Genomic DNA, 15084 nt, shown 5'->3' on the forward strand with positions numbered 1-15084 from the left:
GCATAGTTCTCTGCAAAATGTAAAGAATTTCACTTTTTTTTTTTTTGACACAGCATAAGCCCAAAAGCCTATACAGTATCATGTTTATAAGTACGGACCGTGAAAGCATCAATGGCAACATAATGAAGGTGCTTGTGCAGGTGTGGTTCGTGCATGCATGAGTGTCGTTATAAGGACACTGATAGAAGTGAATTATGTTGATATTCAGATAGCAGTACCGGTACACTACAAAATTTTACATTAAAATACAGAAGTAGAACAATATGATCAAGGTCAACAGTTTTACAGTGAATGGTATATTCACTTTACAATCTAAAATCCAACTTTCGAGACTTCTTGGGAAATAGATTCAAGAGATTTGTTGGTTTTACAGTTATTTCTCTGTGAATGTTCAAATGAGCCGAACTCTTTGAGTTGACTTTCACTTGTTCATTGTCCATTTCTGTTTATTTTCTTTCTTTTCTAATTACATGGGGTGGAGAGTAGGGATCTAAACCCCAGTATTCACCCCTTGGCTGTACCCGTCATATGAAGAGACTAATTTCTTTCAAAAATTCAAGAAGAGGACACTGATTGTGACCTTCATGTTAACTCCTATTTGGCTGGATGGTACATTTACTGTGTAATCAGACATTATTGAGAATGTTTTTGGGGTTAATCAAATGTTCCAACATGGTTTATCTATTTCCTTTGATGCAAATTCACTGTTAAAAATACTGATGATTCTCTGGACCACAGCACGAACTATAAACGCATTCATATCACACATCATGCACATACTGGTTTGAATGACTAACCTCTGCTTCTCATAGAAATATCCTATCCTCATCTCATTTTTGCAAGAGCTAAAGGAATTTATGAGGCAATACAATGTTACCTACTGAAAGGCCTTTCAGTGCCTATGGTTGCAATGACTTTATTTGGCAAGGCCCAATTAGGCAATAGAAGACTACTCATACTTGAGATGCAAAATAATTTACGTAGTTATATCTGCAGTACCACTGACTGCACTGAAATGTTATTTTTAAGCACAAGGTAGATACCGTGTTGGTTTTGTAAGAACTGTGGGCTACTCTTAGGGCTCTAAAAACCATACACTGTTCCAATTGAGCCACAGAAGCAACTCCTCTGGGAGTTACAACTGTAGTAAAGTAACTGTACTACTTAAAAGCCAGAAGAGTGAAAAAAAATCTGTCAATTTTTTTTTTGCATAATTAATTATTCTGTATATCTAGACCACTACTATGGTATATCTCGATCAATTAATCAAGGTTCAGTTCCTGCTCTCATGCCAATATAAGACTAGCTAGGTGTTCTGGTCTGACCACACCTAACGTCAGAAATACAATGCAAAAGAGCTGGGCTGAGTGGCTCAGATGGTTGAGACTCTGGCCTTCTGACCCCAATTTGGCAGGTTCAATCCTGGCTCAGTCTGGTGGCATTTGAAGGTGTTAAAATACAACAGACTAGTACCAGTAATTTTACTGACATGTAAAAGAACTCTTTCAGGTCAAAATTCCAGCACCTCAGCATCTCTGAAAACCATAAAAGTAGTTGGTGCAACATAAAGCCAATGACATTATTATTATTATTATTATTATTATTATTATTATTATTATTATTATTATTATTATTATTATTATTATTATTATTATTATTATTATTATTATTATTATTATTATTATTATTATTATTATTATCCAAAAGAGAAGTGAGTTAATGTTCCACTCTGTCATACTGGAAGTTGTTTACTACATAGATTCAAAACTTCACTCTGCCGAAATGCTCACCAGTAGAGCTACAAAAATATCAGATTTCACATGCACAGTATATGACTGTTCTTAGCCTGTTTTCCAATAAATATTGCAGAGTGCATATTATTTCTATTAAAACTGAGCCAGAGGCTGTGCAGTTTCGATTGTGTGGCTGTCAGCTTGCTTTCTGGAACTAGTGAGTTCGAACCCCACTGTTGGCAGTCCCAAAGATGGTCTTCAGTGGTTTCCCATTTTCACACCAGACAAATGCTTGGGCTGTACTTTAATTACACCAAGGCTGTTTCCTGTCCACTCTTATCCCATTATGGCCATTAGATCTTTCTGTGTCTGTGTGACTTAAATCAAATAGTGCCAATGCACTATGAGAGGAAATGAGACAAAGTCCCTCAAGTGCATTGGCACTGCCGGTGGCTCCAAGTAGCCTATTCAGTGGCCTCCACATTATGCACTCGTCATGCGTCTGGGTAGGTGTGCTATTTACCAACTGATGGGCCCAACTTAGCACACTGGGGCGAAATGCTGGCAACTAGGAATGAGTTAGCTGGAAATTTTTTAAGGTATAATAAGTGTACACATTAAGGACAAATATTTCAGGTTCTCTATGGGAATCTATATCTATTCTATTACAGTGGCCTTACATATTTTATCAGTGGCAGCTCATGACAAAATTTTCAGGGGGTTCACAATATACCAAAGTAGAATGCAAATCAGTACAAAATAACTTGCTTAAATTATGTTACTAAAAGTTCCTTGTACAGTTCCTTCTCTTCTCATAATATGGTACAACCCCTACAACCGAGGATGCATTTTTATGATATTAATCTGAGTGTACAACAAAACTAAAATTAAGACTGCTGGACTGAGTAGCTCAGATGGTTGAAGCGCTGGCCTTCTGACCCCAACTTGGCAGGTTCAATACTGGCTCAGTCCGGTGGTATTTGAATGTGCTCAAATACATCGGCCTCGTTTGCTAGATTAACTGGCATGTAAAAGAACTCCTGCGGGACTAAATTCAGAAAACTCGGCTTCTCCAAAAACTGTAAAAGTAGTTACTGGGATGTAAAAACAATATTATTATTATTATTATTATTATTATTATTATTATTATTATTAAAATTACGACTATTACTAAAATGTTTTCATTTGCTGCGGTGATTTGAGGTGAGATGAACATGAGAGAGGGGTGACCATGGCCAATAAAAGGAACTGTCGATGTATTTCATCATTCACTTAAGACAGGAGAATTGAAAACCACGGAAAACTATTCTCAGGTCAGCAGACAGGAGGAGGAGACCAACCCCACTGCCTCCCGAATGTAGATCTGAAATGCCACAGTAAAGCCGTGACCGCTGTTAGCCGAAGCTACTCAACAATTTTTAATTATTCATGAATGCATGAATATGCATTAGAATTGGGTGTTTACATGTTCGTGTACTCCTGAGAGCCCACTGCCACTGCATTTTATACAAGTGAGCCCTACCGGTACCACAAACGTCTTCTTAGCATGAATTTGACCTAAAATATGTTGTTTTTTTTTTGCTAGGAGCTTTACGTCGCACCGACACAGATAGGTCTTATGGCGACGATAAAATATGTTATAGTGGAGTGACTTTCTTGCTTGTTTCTTATCAAACAGTGGCAGATCCAGAACATATTTAAGAGAGGGAGACATTATGAAAGTAAAATTCACAAGTACTTTGCTACAATGCTGTAGGCTACTGTAGCAAATATTAAAAGATGTAAACACTATTCTTTGTTTTACATAGCCCAAAGTTCACCTAGGTATGACAACAAGCATAAAAATAATGCATACTGGTACAACATTTACCAGTACTCAAATTAATTTCACTGGAAATGATTCTCCACCCATAATGTGAACAAACTTCTTCCCACGATTACGAATACCCGTTCAGAATTATCTACTGGCAAAATCTTTTGGTGATGTAATGTAATAGTAACTTCTGGGAGCTGTGGCCATCAGTAACAGGGGAGGTGGCAGACCCTTGTGGTTAACTGTAATACTATCTCTGGTTTGAGGGTGGTTTAGATGGAAGGGCACATCATACCTTACTATGCTCCTCACTCATGGGGTTTATCTGTGCGTAAAGTATGAAGTCACTGGCATGCGCATGCATGTAGTCTTCAGGCTCATAGCACAAGCACCAGTGTGCTTCCTGCATTGTCAGTCGAAACAAACAACTGTCAGTGTAATGGAGTTTCGATATAAGTCGAATGCTTGTAATCGATTGATGAATTCAGGTTGAAACAAAGGAAACAATTTTGAATTATCCATGAATGCGTGAATATGCATTAGAATTGGGTGTTCACATGTTCGTGTACTCCTGAGAGCCCACCACCACTGCATTTTATACTAGTGAGCCCTACCGGTACCACAAACGTCTTCTTAGCATGAATTTGACCTAAAATATGTTATAGTGGAGCAACTTTCTTGCTTGTTTATTATCAAGCAGGGGCAGATCCAGAACATATTTAAGGGAGGGAGACATTATACTTCAGTTATTTTCACAAATTTGTCCACTATAAGGATTGTACCTTTCCTTTAAAAAAGACTAAATGATTTTACATAGTATGAAGTTCAGAAGATTTAGTTGGTCTGTCTTTAGTAAGTATCTTTTTCCAAAGTAGCAGTTCCCCTTTGAATGTATAAAACCTACCAAATCATTTTCATAAATGGACATAGCTTTGAGAACACATTACATGTGTTTATCAAGTCTAAACAATTCATATAAAGTCTCATTTAAAATATCTACAGTATATTTAAATAGATTTTCTCTGCTTACAACATATGTCATGTGGGATTGCAATATGCAGACGATGCTGCTACACCTGCTCTCAGTCAGTCAGTAGTTTCAAGAGTGCTTGTGATCGTTGTGGTCTCTCCAGGAATATTCAGAAAAGCAAAGTACTCGCACAGCCTGCACCTGGGTGAAACCTCCCAGCTTTCAATATCTCCACTGCAGATACTGTCGACCACTTTTTGTATCTAGGAAGTATCCTCTCAACAAATTTTAACTGCTTACAAGATGTGGATAGGGGAATTGGTGCTGCACACTCAGCATTTGGACGTTTATCCCGTCATGTCTTCATGAATAAGGACCGTATAATGCATACCAAGATCATAGTTTACCATGCTATTGTCATATCAACACTTCTTTATGTTTCTGAAACTTGGAACCTCTACCATCAGGGTATCCCTCTGCAAAAATGTAGATCAATCTTGAACATCTAATGGAAGGACCATGTCACCAATCTTGCAGTTCTTGAGAAAACGCATGCTGTAAGAATTGAGGCTACCATCATTGGTCACCGTCTCAGATGGATAGGGCACGTCCGTTGCACGAGTGAAACCAGGTTTCCTCGTCAACTCCTGTATGGCAAACTCTGCTCTGGCACAAGACTTCATGGAACCCCTTTGAGGATTTGAAGGATCAGTTAAAGCATATTATGAAAAGAGCTGGAATTAACACTCCATCCTGGGATATGCTTGCTGAGAATCGTACACTTTGGCGGCACACTGTTTCTACATCTGTTACGGTGTTTGAAGAGGAATAACAATGACTTGAAGAGGATAAACGACAAGCACGGAAGCTCTGTCAACTCAGCCCTGCTCTCCTCCAGCCATTCTATGTGACCTGTGTAGACGTATGTTTCTTGTAAAGATTGGGCATATGAAACACATTCACAATGCATTGTGAGTGGGAAAATATAAATTGCTGAAGAATATGTTTACTTGGATAAGAGTTTCAGCTGACTATGATGTACGATAAAAGGTGGGGGTTGGGACAGCTTAATAGTCTTGTACAGTCCTAAGCAAGCATGCAGTTTAAGATGACACAACACCCAGATAATTCTTTAGCACCGTTCAAAAAGTGAGAGTGCAAATTGCAGAGGTTTATGGACTGAACTCTGAAAATAATTAAGAGGGGGATGGTGGTTGTGGTTGTGGTTGTGGTGGTTGTGGTGGTGGTTGAACTGGATCTACGTGGTCAATGGATTATATTTTCCTTGTCTATGAAAAACTGGATCTGTGTGAAACTTTTGTTTCCAAGGCAGATTAGAACTTCTCATAATAAAAGTTGTCTTCAATTTGCTTTCCAGAATATGAGACGTTTGGATACAACAAAGTGGAGAGAACAAAATAGTCTGAACTATTAAATCCAAATTTAAGGTCTTCGCTCACTTCAAGGTGACATTGTTGTATAATATTTGGTTATAATATTTGGTACAAATATTTCTTTTAAATTAGGTACTGTTCCAAGGTGCCATTTTAGAATTCCTTTAACAGTTAGCCAAATAAAATTTGGCTACTCAGTAAACAAAAAAGAAATTTATCGGACAAAGTACAAAAAAAGAAAAAACTTATTATAGTACATAAAGATAATTATGGCTTTTTCAGGTTATCTTTACACTTTTTTAAATATTTATTTTTAACATTTTAAAAATGTATTTTTCAGTGATCGCTGTTGTTCCTAGACAAAAAATTTTCTTCCCTTGATTTATAGCTTTATAACTATTGAATTTCTCTTTCTGATTTACATAAATGACAGTTCGGTACTGTACTTTAAAAGTACTTGAAGCTATTCAGTCCCAGTTATACATTGCATTTTACAGTACATCAATTTTAGTAGATGCTAATGCCTGGTATATTTGTTAATTATGAAAACTTCAACTTCCATACTTTATGTATTTGAACCAGTATACTGTCCGTTATGTGTGGTAGTAAACTGATAAGTTATTTGTATACAATATTCATGCTAATTGTTATACTTTGCTGCAAACTTGTTTGATTTTAACTCTAGTTCAGGAGAGTAAATTAAAAAAATAAAAACAATTAAAAACTACTATATTTCTTCTTTCTCATTTCTTAACTTTCCCATTACCTCAATATGAATGCATTACTGATAGACTTGAAAGTATAGCTTACATGGTGTAGGCCTGATTTGTAGAACAAAGAAGCAGAATATATCAATATACTATTTCCTTACTTTTTGAAGAACTTAATTATGTGCAAGTAATTAGAGGACAATCAGAATTATATATGGCACCCTCTAACTCAATTCAACAAGTCTTCAGAACATGCTGGTTGTAAATAATTTTCAGAGATGGTCAAAATTCTGTAAAAAAGACTTTCTGTTATTTTGTAAATATTTTAAAGTGGCAAACCTTATGTACCAAAAACTATGAATAATTGTGATTTCAAATCCTGGCAGTATTTGTTCTTTGTATTAAGCCCATTTTAATATTTTGAGTAGAAAAGTAGGCAATAAAAAGTGCACTGATTCAATTTTAATTAATTATGGGATTTCGATAACAAAATAGAAAATTGATAAGCTTAGAAGAAGACATTGTTCTTAAAAGTAATTTTACAACTATAAGGGTCACAAAGCCAAGTTTTATTCTATACCTTTGTTGTTGTTATTGCAGTATATCGGTATATCCTTTAGACTCACAATACCATTTTCTTAAATTATCTTTTACCCTTTCACCTATCTTGCGCCACTTCGAACGAGCACATATATGCCTGCATGGTTAAAATGTCTGACTCGGCAAACCTAAGCCACTGTGTAGCAGCCATGATGAGGAAGTAGATATCTTCAAACTTCTTTCCCTTTCTGTCGAATCCTTCAATTTACCAAACAGGCCGCAATCAAAAGCTGCCAAATCAAGGTTGTAAGGTGGGTGTGGCAATGCTATCCAACTCAGGTTTTGGATAGCATCGTTAATTTCTGACTGATGTGTGGTTGAGCGTTGTTGTTCAAGAGTAGAGCATCCTGCCAAGGTCGATTCGGTCGAGCATAATTCATGTGAGCGCGAAGTCCCTTTTGTTCAATCAATCAATCAATCAATCAATCAATCAATCAATCAATCAATCAATCAATCAATCAATCAATCAATCAATCAATCAATCACCACTGATCTGCATTTAGGGCAGTCGTCCAGCTGGCAGATTCCCTATCTGTTGTTTACCTAGACTTTTCTGAAATAATTTCATAGAATTTGGAAGGTTTTTTTTTTCTGGCTATTTGCTTTATGTCGCACCGACACAGATAGGCCTTATGGCGACGATGGGACAGGAAGGGGCTAGGAGTGGGAAGGAAGTTGCTGTGACCTTAATTAAGGTACAGCTCCAGCATTTGCCTGGTGTGAAAATGGGAAACCATGGAAAACCATCTTCAGGGCTGCCGACAGTGGATTTAGAAATTTATTGAACATCTCCCTTGGTAAATTATTCCAGTGCCTAACACCCCCTCCTATAAAATAATATTCGCCCCAATTTGTCCTCTTGAATTCCAACTTTATCTTCATATTGTGATCTTCCCTACTTTTAAAAACGCCATTAAAACTTATTCGTCTACTAATGTCATTCTACGCCATCTCTCCTCTGAAAACTCGGAACATACCACTTAGTCCAGCAGATTGTCTCCTTTCTCACAAGTCTTCCGAGCCCAACCTTTGCAACATTTTTCAATGCTAATCTTTTGTCGGAAATCACCCAAAACTAATCGAGCTACTTTTCTTTGGAGTTTTTCCAGTTCTCGAATGAAGTAATTCTGGTGAGGGTCCCATACACTGGAACCATACTCTAGTTTGGGTCTTTCCAGAGACTTATATGCACTCTCCTTTACATCCTTACTGTCTGTCTGTCTGTTAGGTCATCAGCCCAGAGGCTGGTTGGATCCTCAAATAGCACCACCAAAGGTTATGCGGTTATAAGGAAACCCCAAAAACCAATGGCAGCACCAAAATGAGGCGTACTAGGCAAGATGAGGAGTGAGGTAGTTTGCCATTGCTTTCCTCACTGGGTCAGAAAGTACTATTGCAGCACGACTGACCCTATGAGCAGCACCTTTCTTAACACTCAGATGCACTAGTCATGCTCTGAATGTCATTACTCAGCACTACCCATACCCCAGCAACTTCCATATTGTCACAGCCATGGATGCTGACTGGGACTTCGGTGAAAGCTACACTTTACTCTGGCCTGTGCCAAGAGATGGATGCAAAAGTACTGTATCCATCAAGAAATGACAGCAGGCAGACATCCTTACTACTACCTCTAAATACCGTACCCTTATAACCGTGTGCAGAGATCTGTACCCTTTATTTACAATACCGTTAATGGAATTACCCCAGTAAAGATATTTCCTTATATTAACACCTAGGTACCGTACTGACAATGATCCCCATAAGAAGTTTTCACCCCATCAATTCAGTAATTAAAACTGAGAAGACTTTTCCTATTAGTGAAACTCACAACCTGACTTTTAACCCCAATTATCATCATACCATTGTCCGGCTCCATGGCTAAATGGTTAGCGTGCTGGCCTTTGGTCAGAGGAGTCCCGGGTTCGATCCCCGGGAGGGTCAGGAATTTTAACCATTAATTTCGCTGGCACGGGGGCTGGGTGTATGTGTCGTCTTCATCGTCATTTCAACCTCATCACGACGCGCAGGTCGCCTACGGTAGTCAAATCAAAAGAACTGCACATGGCGAGCCGAACTTGTCCTCGGACACTCCCGACATTTCATTTCATCATACCATTGCCTGCTGTCCATCTCACAACATTGTACAGTCTTGTAACATATTTATTACTCTATATAGTATAACGTCATCTGCAAAAAGCCTTATGTTGAGAATTTAAATTGTTTTGAGTTGTGTAGTATTTTGACTCTTTTTTGTTTCGTGGAGTATCATAGCGACTCTTTGACCAGTGAAGTGAATTGTTGTTGACCAAGTCTGTATTCTAACACGATTATGTGTTGTTATTGAGTTTAAACACTAAATATGTTGAATGTATGGAATCAGATCGAGTTTATTACAACATACTGGTGACCCCCGACGAGATAGACACTGTGTGTTTATTCCTGCCCTAGAAGAGAAGGAATTTGAAGTACAATAGCACGTGGTTCCGAGTTAATATTTCTTCCAAGTCGAGAAGGACTAAATATGGAGAAACTGAAGAAAGGTAGGATACCTGTGAGAAAATGCTTCACAAGCAAGTAAACGACGCTTTAGGAAGGAATATCTGTCCCAGCTGATCCAGCGCCCCAAAGGAAAAGGAACATCAACTTTGAACGAAGGTGATGTGGTTCTGGTTGGTTGCTAGCAACAAAAGAGAGTGGAGTGGCCACTAGCAAGAATAGTGTGTCTCTTTCCTGGCAAGGACGGTGTATCTCGGGTAGCCAAGTTAAGGCTGAAAGATGGAACACTGATAAGACCTATTGAACGACTGCACCCTCTGGAGGACACTCGTGAGGACCCCTTAGTTTCCAAAGCCTCTTCACCTGATAACCTTCCCCGTGGGTAAAGAAGCCGTAGTGGTCGCAGAGTGGTCCCCAATCCAAAGTACTCCTCTTGTGTTACAGACTATGGAACTGTGCTGAAGAAAGGGTCCTGTGATATTTGTAGGCATACCTAAGTTATTTGTGATATCAAAGTGACTGAAATTATGCTCACAATTTCAGGGTGGGAGAAATGTTGAGAATTTGAATTGTTTTGAATTGCGTAGTATTTTTGACTCTTTTTTTTTTTTTTTGTTTGGTGGAGTATCATGGCGACTCTTGGACCAGTGAAGTGAATTGTTGTTGACCAAATCTGTATTCTATCACGATTATGTGTTGTTATTGAGTTTAAACAGTAAATATGTTGAATGTATGGAGTCAGATCGACTTTTTTACAACACCTTATCTCTGATTCCAATTCTTTACTCAACTCATTTATATGTATAAGAAAACATAGATATAAGGCCCCTTTAAATAACAAGCATCATAAACATCAAACATAAAAGTCCAATAATACCTTTCGGAATTCCCCTCTTAATAGTTACAGAATCAGATAATGCTTCATCTACTCTAATTCTCTGAGTTCTATTATCTAGAAATAGAGCTACCATTCAGTCTCTCTTTTGTCTAGTCCACTTGCATTCGTTTTTGCCAGTAGTCTCCCATGATCTGCCCTGCCGAATGGCTTGGATAGGTCAATCGCGACACAGTCCATTTGACCTTCCGAATCTACTATATCTGCTATATCTTGCTGGAATCTTACAAATTGAGCTTCAGTGGAATAACCTTCCCTAAAACTGAACTGGCTTCAATTGAACCAGCTATTAATTTTGGAAACATGTCTTAATATAATTAGAAATAATACTTTTCCAAAGCTTACATGCACGGTAACACATGTCAAACTGACTGGCCTGAAATTTTCAGCTGTATGTTTATCAACCTTTCCTTTATACACAGGGGCTAATATAGAAACTCTCCATTCATTTGGTATACGGTAGTTCCTTCATGCAAACAGTAATCAAATATACTTCAGATATGGTACTGTATCTCAACCATTGTCCTTAGTATATCAAAATTCCAGCTGCTTTTCCTTTTCAACTTTTGTATTTAATTGTAAACTGAGAGTCTCAGTCTGCTCCAGGTTTTAGCGACGATTAGTTCAGTTTGATAGTGAACTCAAAATGAGTACCGGTACAAAAAGAGGAAAGTCCGATTTTCTCAAAAAGAAATAGGAGAAACCCACAAGCTGCCGGGATATTTGTAAATCCTCACATGCATTTGGAATTTATGGTGGTTCCTTAAGTTATGATAACTAACTACAAGCCTGAGTCCCTCCGAATCCAAGAAAATGGTAGCCATCAGTTTGCCTGCTGAAGACCCCTCTTAGAATTTCGTTTTTATGGGCGAATTCACTTCATGCCACTCCGTTAATTGTTTTTTCGTCTCTGGTTCAAAATAATGAAGCCATGTTTCATCTCCCAACACATTTCTTGAACAGAAGTTATCCCTCTTATCAGTGGTGTAGGTAGGAGTTTAAGATGGGGAGGGCTCACCCCCTAACCTCATATGCAAGATGTTTGACATTTAAACTTGGAAGAGACATTATGCTGCCATTATGCTAAATATTTGCGGAATGCCGTTGAGCGTTACAATCGTCCTCGGATAGGACTAACGGTGGCTGTTAAATATCAACAGTATCGCGGAATGTAGCCCATTATTTCACATCGTAAGGTGTTTCCTGGCATATGCTATAATTTTTACTGTATTTCTACTTATGTTTTCTGCTTTAATTTCTTGCCTCTGCCGTGGCTCTTTAGGCTTAAGTGGTAACACCATTAGTCAACTTCTTATCTGTTTACCTAAGAATCCCTGCGCCTAAATTTCTCCTCTGTTACCGCTTTCTTAAATCCATAATTGATATCATCACAATTTAGTGAGGGACATTTCATTCTCCCAATACATCCACTTGGTATTTACATATATGTCCTATTCGGATATCCTGAGTTATTATCCTATTTTCAATTAATGTCGTCTTTCTTAACTGTATTATTTCCTTCCTTAATATCTCCGTACGTATGTGAGTGTTAATCCCGAAACCTGGACACTTCCTTTGAGGAAAAGTTCCAAGCTGTTCAAATGTGTAACTTTTGGTCCCGAAAAGTATCGAAAGATGGAGGCAATTTTAATGACGGTGCAGATATTCGTTTCGAGGTAATTGGTGGCAAAACGGTAAGTCGTATCATAAAACAAACTAATTTCGAGAGATCTACAATTTTGGCCCTATGACATTTTGTCATATCTCGATAGCTTATACGTTAGATAGAGGTGCATTTCTCGATTATAATCAAATCTCTCGAACTCGATTGTGCATGTCATTAGGAAAAGGGGCCTGTAATTATAATGAAAACTCCAGATCTCGATTGTGAATGACAGTGGGAAACGTGGCCTGCCATTATCACCAAAGTCCCCAACGCACACCTTACTTCGGAAACAATTTCTGGGCTCCTGCCGTGGTGTTTCTCGGATAGCGCTATGAGACATGCAATAAATATAATCTTACTTCGTGTACAGTTCTTTTGCGTAGAGATGCATATACAAGGTAGAATACCGTAGCGAATGACGGGTACATTTTCTAGCATTATAAAATAATGTAGCCTCCGTGGCTCAGGCGGCAGCGCGTCGGCCTCTCACCGCTGGATTCCGTGGTTCAAATCCCGGTCATTCCATGTGAGATTTGTGCTGGACAAAGCGGAGGCGGAACAGGTTTTTCTCCTGGTCTACAGTTTTCTCCGTCATCTTTCATTCCAGCAACACACTCCACTATCATTTCATTTCATCTGACAGTCATTAATCATTGCCCCAGAGGAGTGCGACAGGCTTCGGCAGCCAGCACATTTCCTATCCTAGCCGCAAGATGGGGGCTTCATTCATTCCATCCCTGACCCGGCCATTGACTGGAAAACAGGTTTTAGGTTGTTTTATAAAATAATGTAAACCATATCGATGATGCACTTTAACATGTATGGATGGGTCCAAGTTGGCTGTTTCTATCCCGGTTCATTCCAGTGGCATTTTAAAGTGCTCAAATACGTCAGCTGCGTACTCTCAAATCTGCACACGCCATTATCCGACTATTTTGAAGTATTTGCTGGGAGGTGTTGACACTGATCCTAAAAATGTCATGGAAAATATTCGATCATACAACAGCTCTCTTTCCTTTGCTTCGCTTAGGATCAATATATCGATACCAAGGGGAAATACCTACAATGGAGCATCCACGATCAAAATGTATTAGGTGCCACTTCTCAAAGTCAACGCTTTCCGATGGAGATAATATACCTGCATCCGCCAGAATGGTGAAGTGAATAGAAAGAAAACATTTTCCATGTAACATTTCAAATATAATCCTCATCGTTGCAGTGTCAAGCCTATATCTGGTGCCAGTTTCAGCCTTCCAAACGTTCCCATTTTCTCAGTAGTACTGTTGAAGGCAGCAGAACTCAGGGATGCACACATCATGCCGATAGATGGAGTTCTGTGACAACTTGGCGAATATGATTCTGCGCCCTCTTGAGCACCGGGAGACCTCTCGACACTCAGGGTCTTGACGGGTTTTCCTCGTATTGGGGCTATTTCAGAGAGTCGCAGTACCTCGGCTAGCTAAAGTGTCTGAATCGATGCGTAACTTGGGTTGGATCAGGTGTCTACGCTGTAGTAGAAGCGAATCGCGCCTGTCGTGGGAGGTCGAATTTGGAATCCTATCGGGCTATCTGGTTCCCGAATTTAATTCGCAGAGTATCTCTATAATTTGTGACATGTCTTTGCATTAAGGTTTCCAGTTCGTCGCCGTTTTTTTTTTTTTGATTTCCTATTTCGTGTAGCAACATTGACCTTGTTATTTTTCTTTGAGGTTAGAGTTTCTGAACATTCATTGTAACCATGAGGTTAGTTCTTGGTTTGGTTTACAGGTAAGGTTATTTACAACTAATTATTAATGAAAGGATGGAGATATTCTGGGAAGGATTCCGTTTATTCATTGAAATAGACCCTAGCTAATTAAGACGAAACCAAAGTGTAATCTAACTTTTAACTTATGAAATCATTTCCATCGAAACCAATTAATTGACTTGGCCCTATCTCAACATAATGCAGTGATATTGGTTGAAGCAATTCATATTATCCAAGAGCTAGTCGTGAACACGAACACAAGTTTACAATTATTTATTAACTTACATTAACCTTGAAATTGATGACCAGTTTTGAGATTTCATTTAATCTGTTCCATCTGGATAAATCAACCTATCTGATAATATTCTTTGCGTAATTTCATTGACATGGGTACCTTCATGTCGTATACTGTGCAAGGCATACATTATAGGAAGTTTGCTCTTATTTGCGTCGAATGAGTCCAGCCAGTAATACTTTTTCATGTGTTAATTACCCTAACTGAAATCAATGATCATTACTCTATCCTAAATAAATTATATTGTCCTGAGGATGCTCGTCTTAACGCAACAATAATCGCATGATCATCCTCACACATACCTTCGAGGATCACCTTGACTTAACACTACTGCATGAAATGAATGATAAGAAAGCAACACATGAAACAACAAGAAATATTTACACACGTATATCAATCAACATCACATGATATCTCTACTACTTAAAATTAATTCATATGCCCATGAAGTTCTGCATTTACTCTAACTGATATCATGGTACCGGTACGTATCCTCGTAGCCATGTATGCGGTAAGCTCCCTACGCCGCAAGCGTAACGCTATAGTACCGGCCGACAATCGTAAAAACAGAACGTGAATCCAAATACCGGTACGGCATCCGTAGTGTCGTGGTAATAGAAAGAATCACAGTAATCAACATCGCATCGCAATTAGTAATCATCAACATCACCACCTTGGCATACACTTACATATGAACATTACAATCTTAGCATACACTTACATATGAGCATTACGATCTTAGCATACACTTACATATAAGCA

The 15084-nt window shown here is 38.5% G+C and overlaps 1 protein-coding gene across 2 annotated transcripts in view; it reads left to right on the plus strand.

Annotated features, from left to right (window-relative positions):
• LOC137496880 (alpha-tocopherol transfer protein-like) overlaps nucleotides 1-15084 on the plus strand; it is a 253478-nt gene that overhangs the window by 217113 nt on the left and 21281 nt on the right. The window contains exon 8 of one of the 2 annotated variants that reach the window (XM_067151513.2): nucleotides 5895-6637. The exons of the other annotated variant lie outside the window; for it this stretch is intronic. Coding sequence (XP_067007614.1) covers nucleotides 5895-5938 — 44 coding nt within the window. The 3' untranslated portion in view covers nucleotides 5939-6637. Of the gene's footprint in view, nucleotides 1-5894; nucleotides 6638-15084 lie in introns of those variants that run through there. 2 annotated transcript variants of the gene reach the window in all.

The sequence above is a fragment of the Anabrus simplex genome, chromosome 7 (genome assembly GCF_040414725.1).
Source record: "Anabrus simplex isolate iqAnaSimp1 chromosome 7, ASM4041472v1, whole genome shotgun sequence".
Taxonomy (NCBI): Eukaryota; Metazoa; Arthropoda; class Insecta; order Orthoptera; family Tettigoniidae; genus Anabrus; species Anabrus simplex.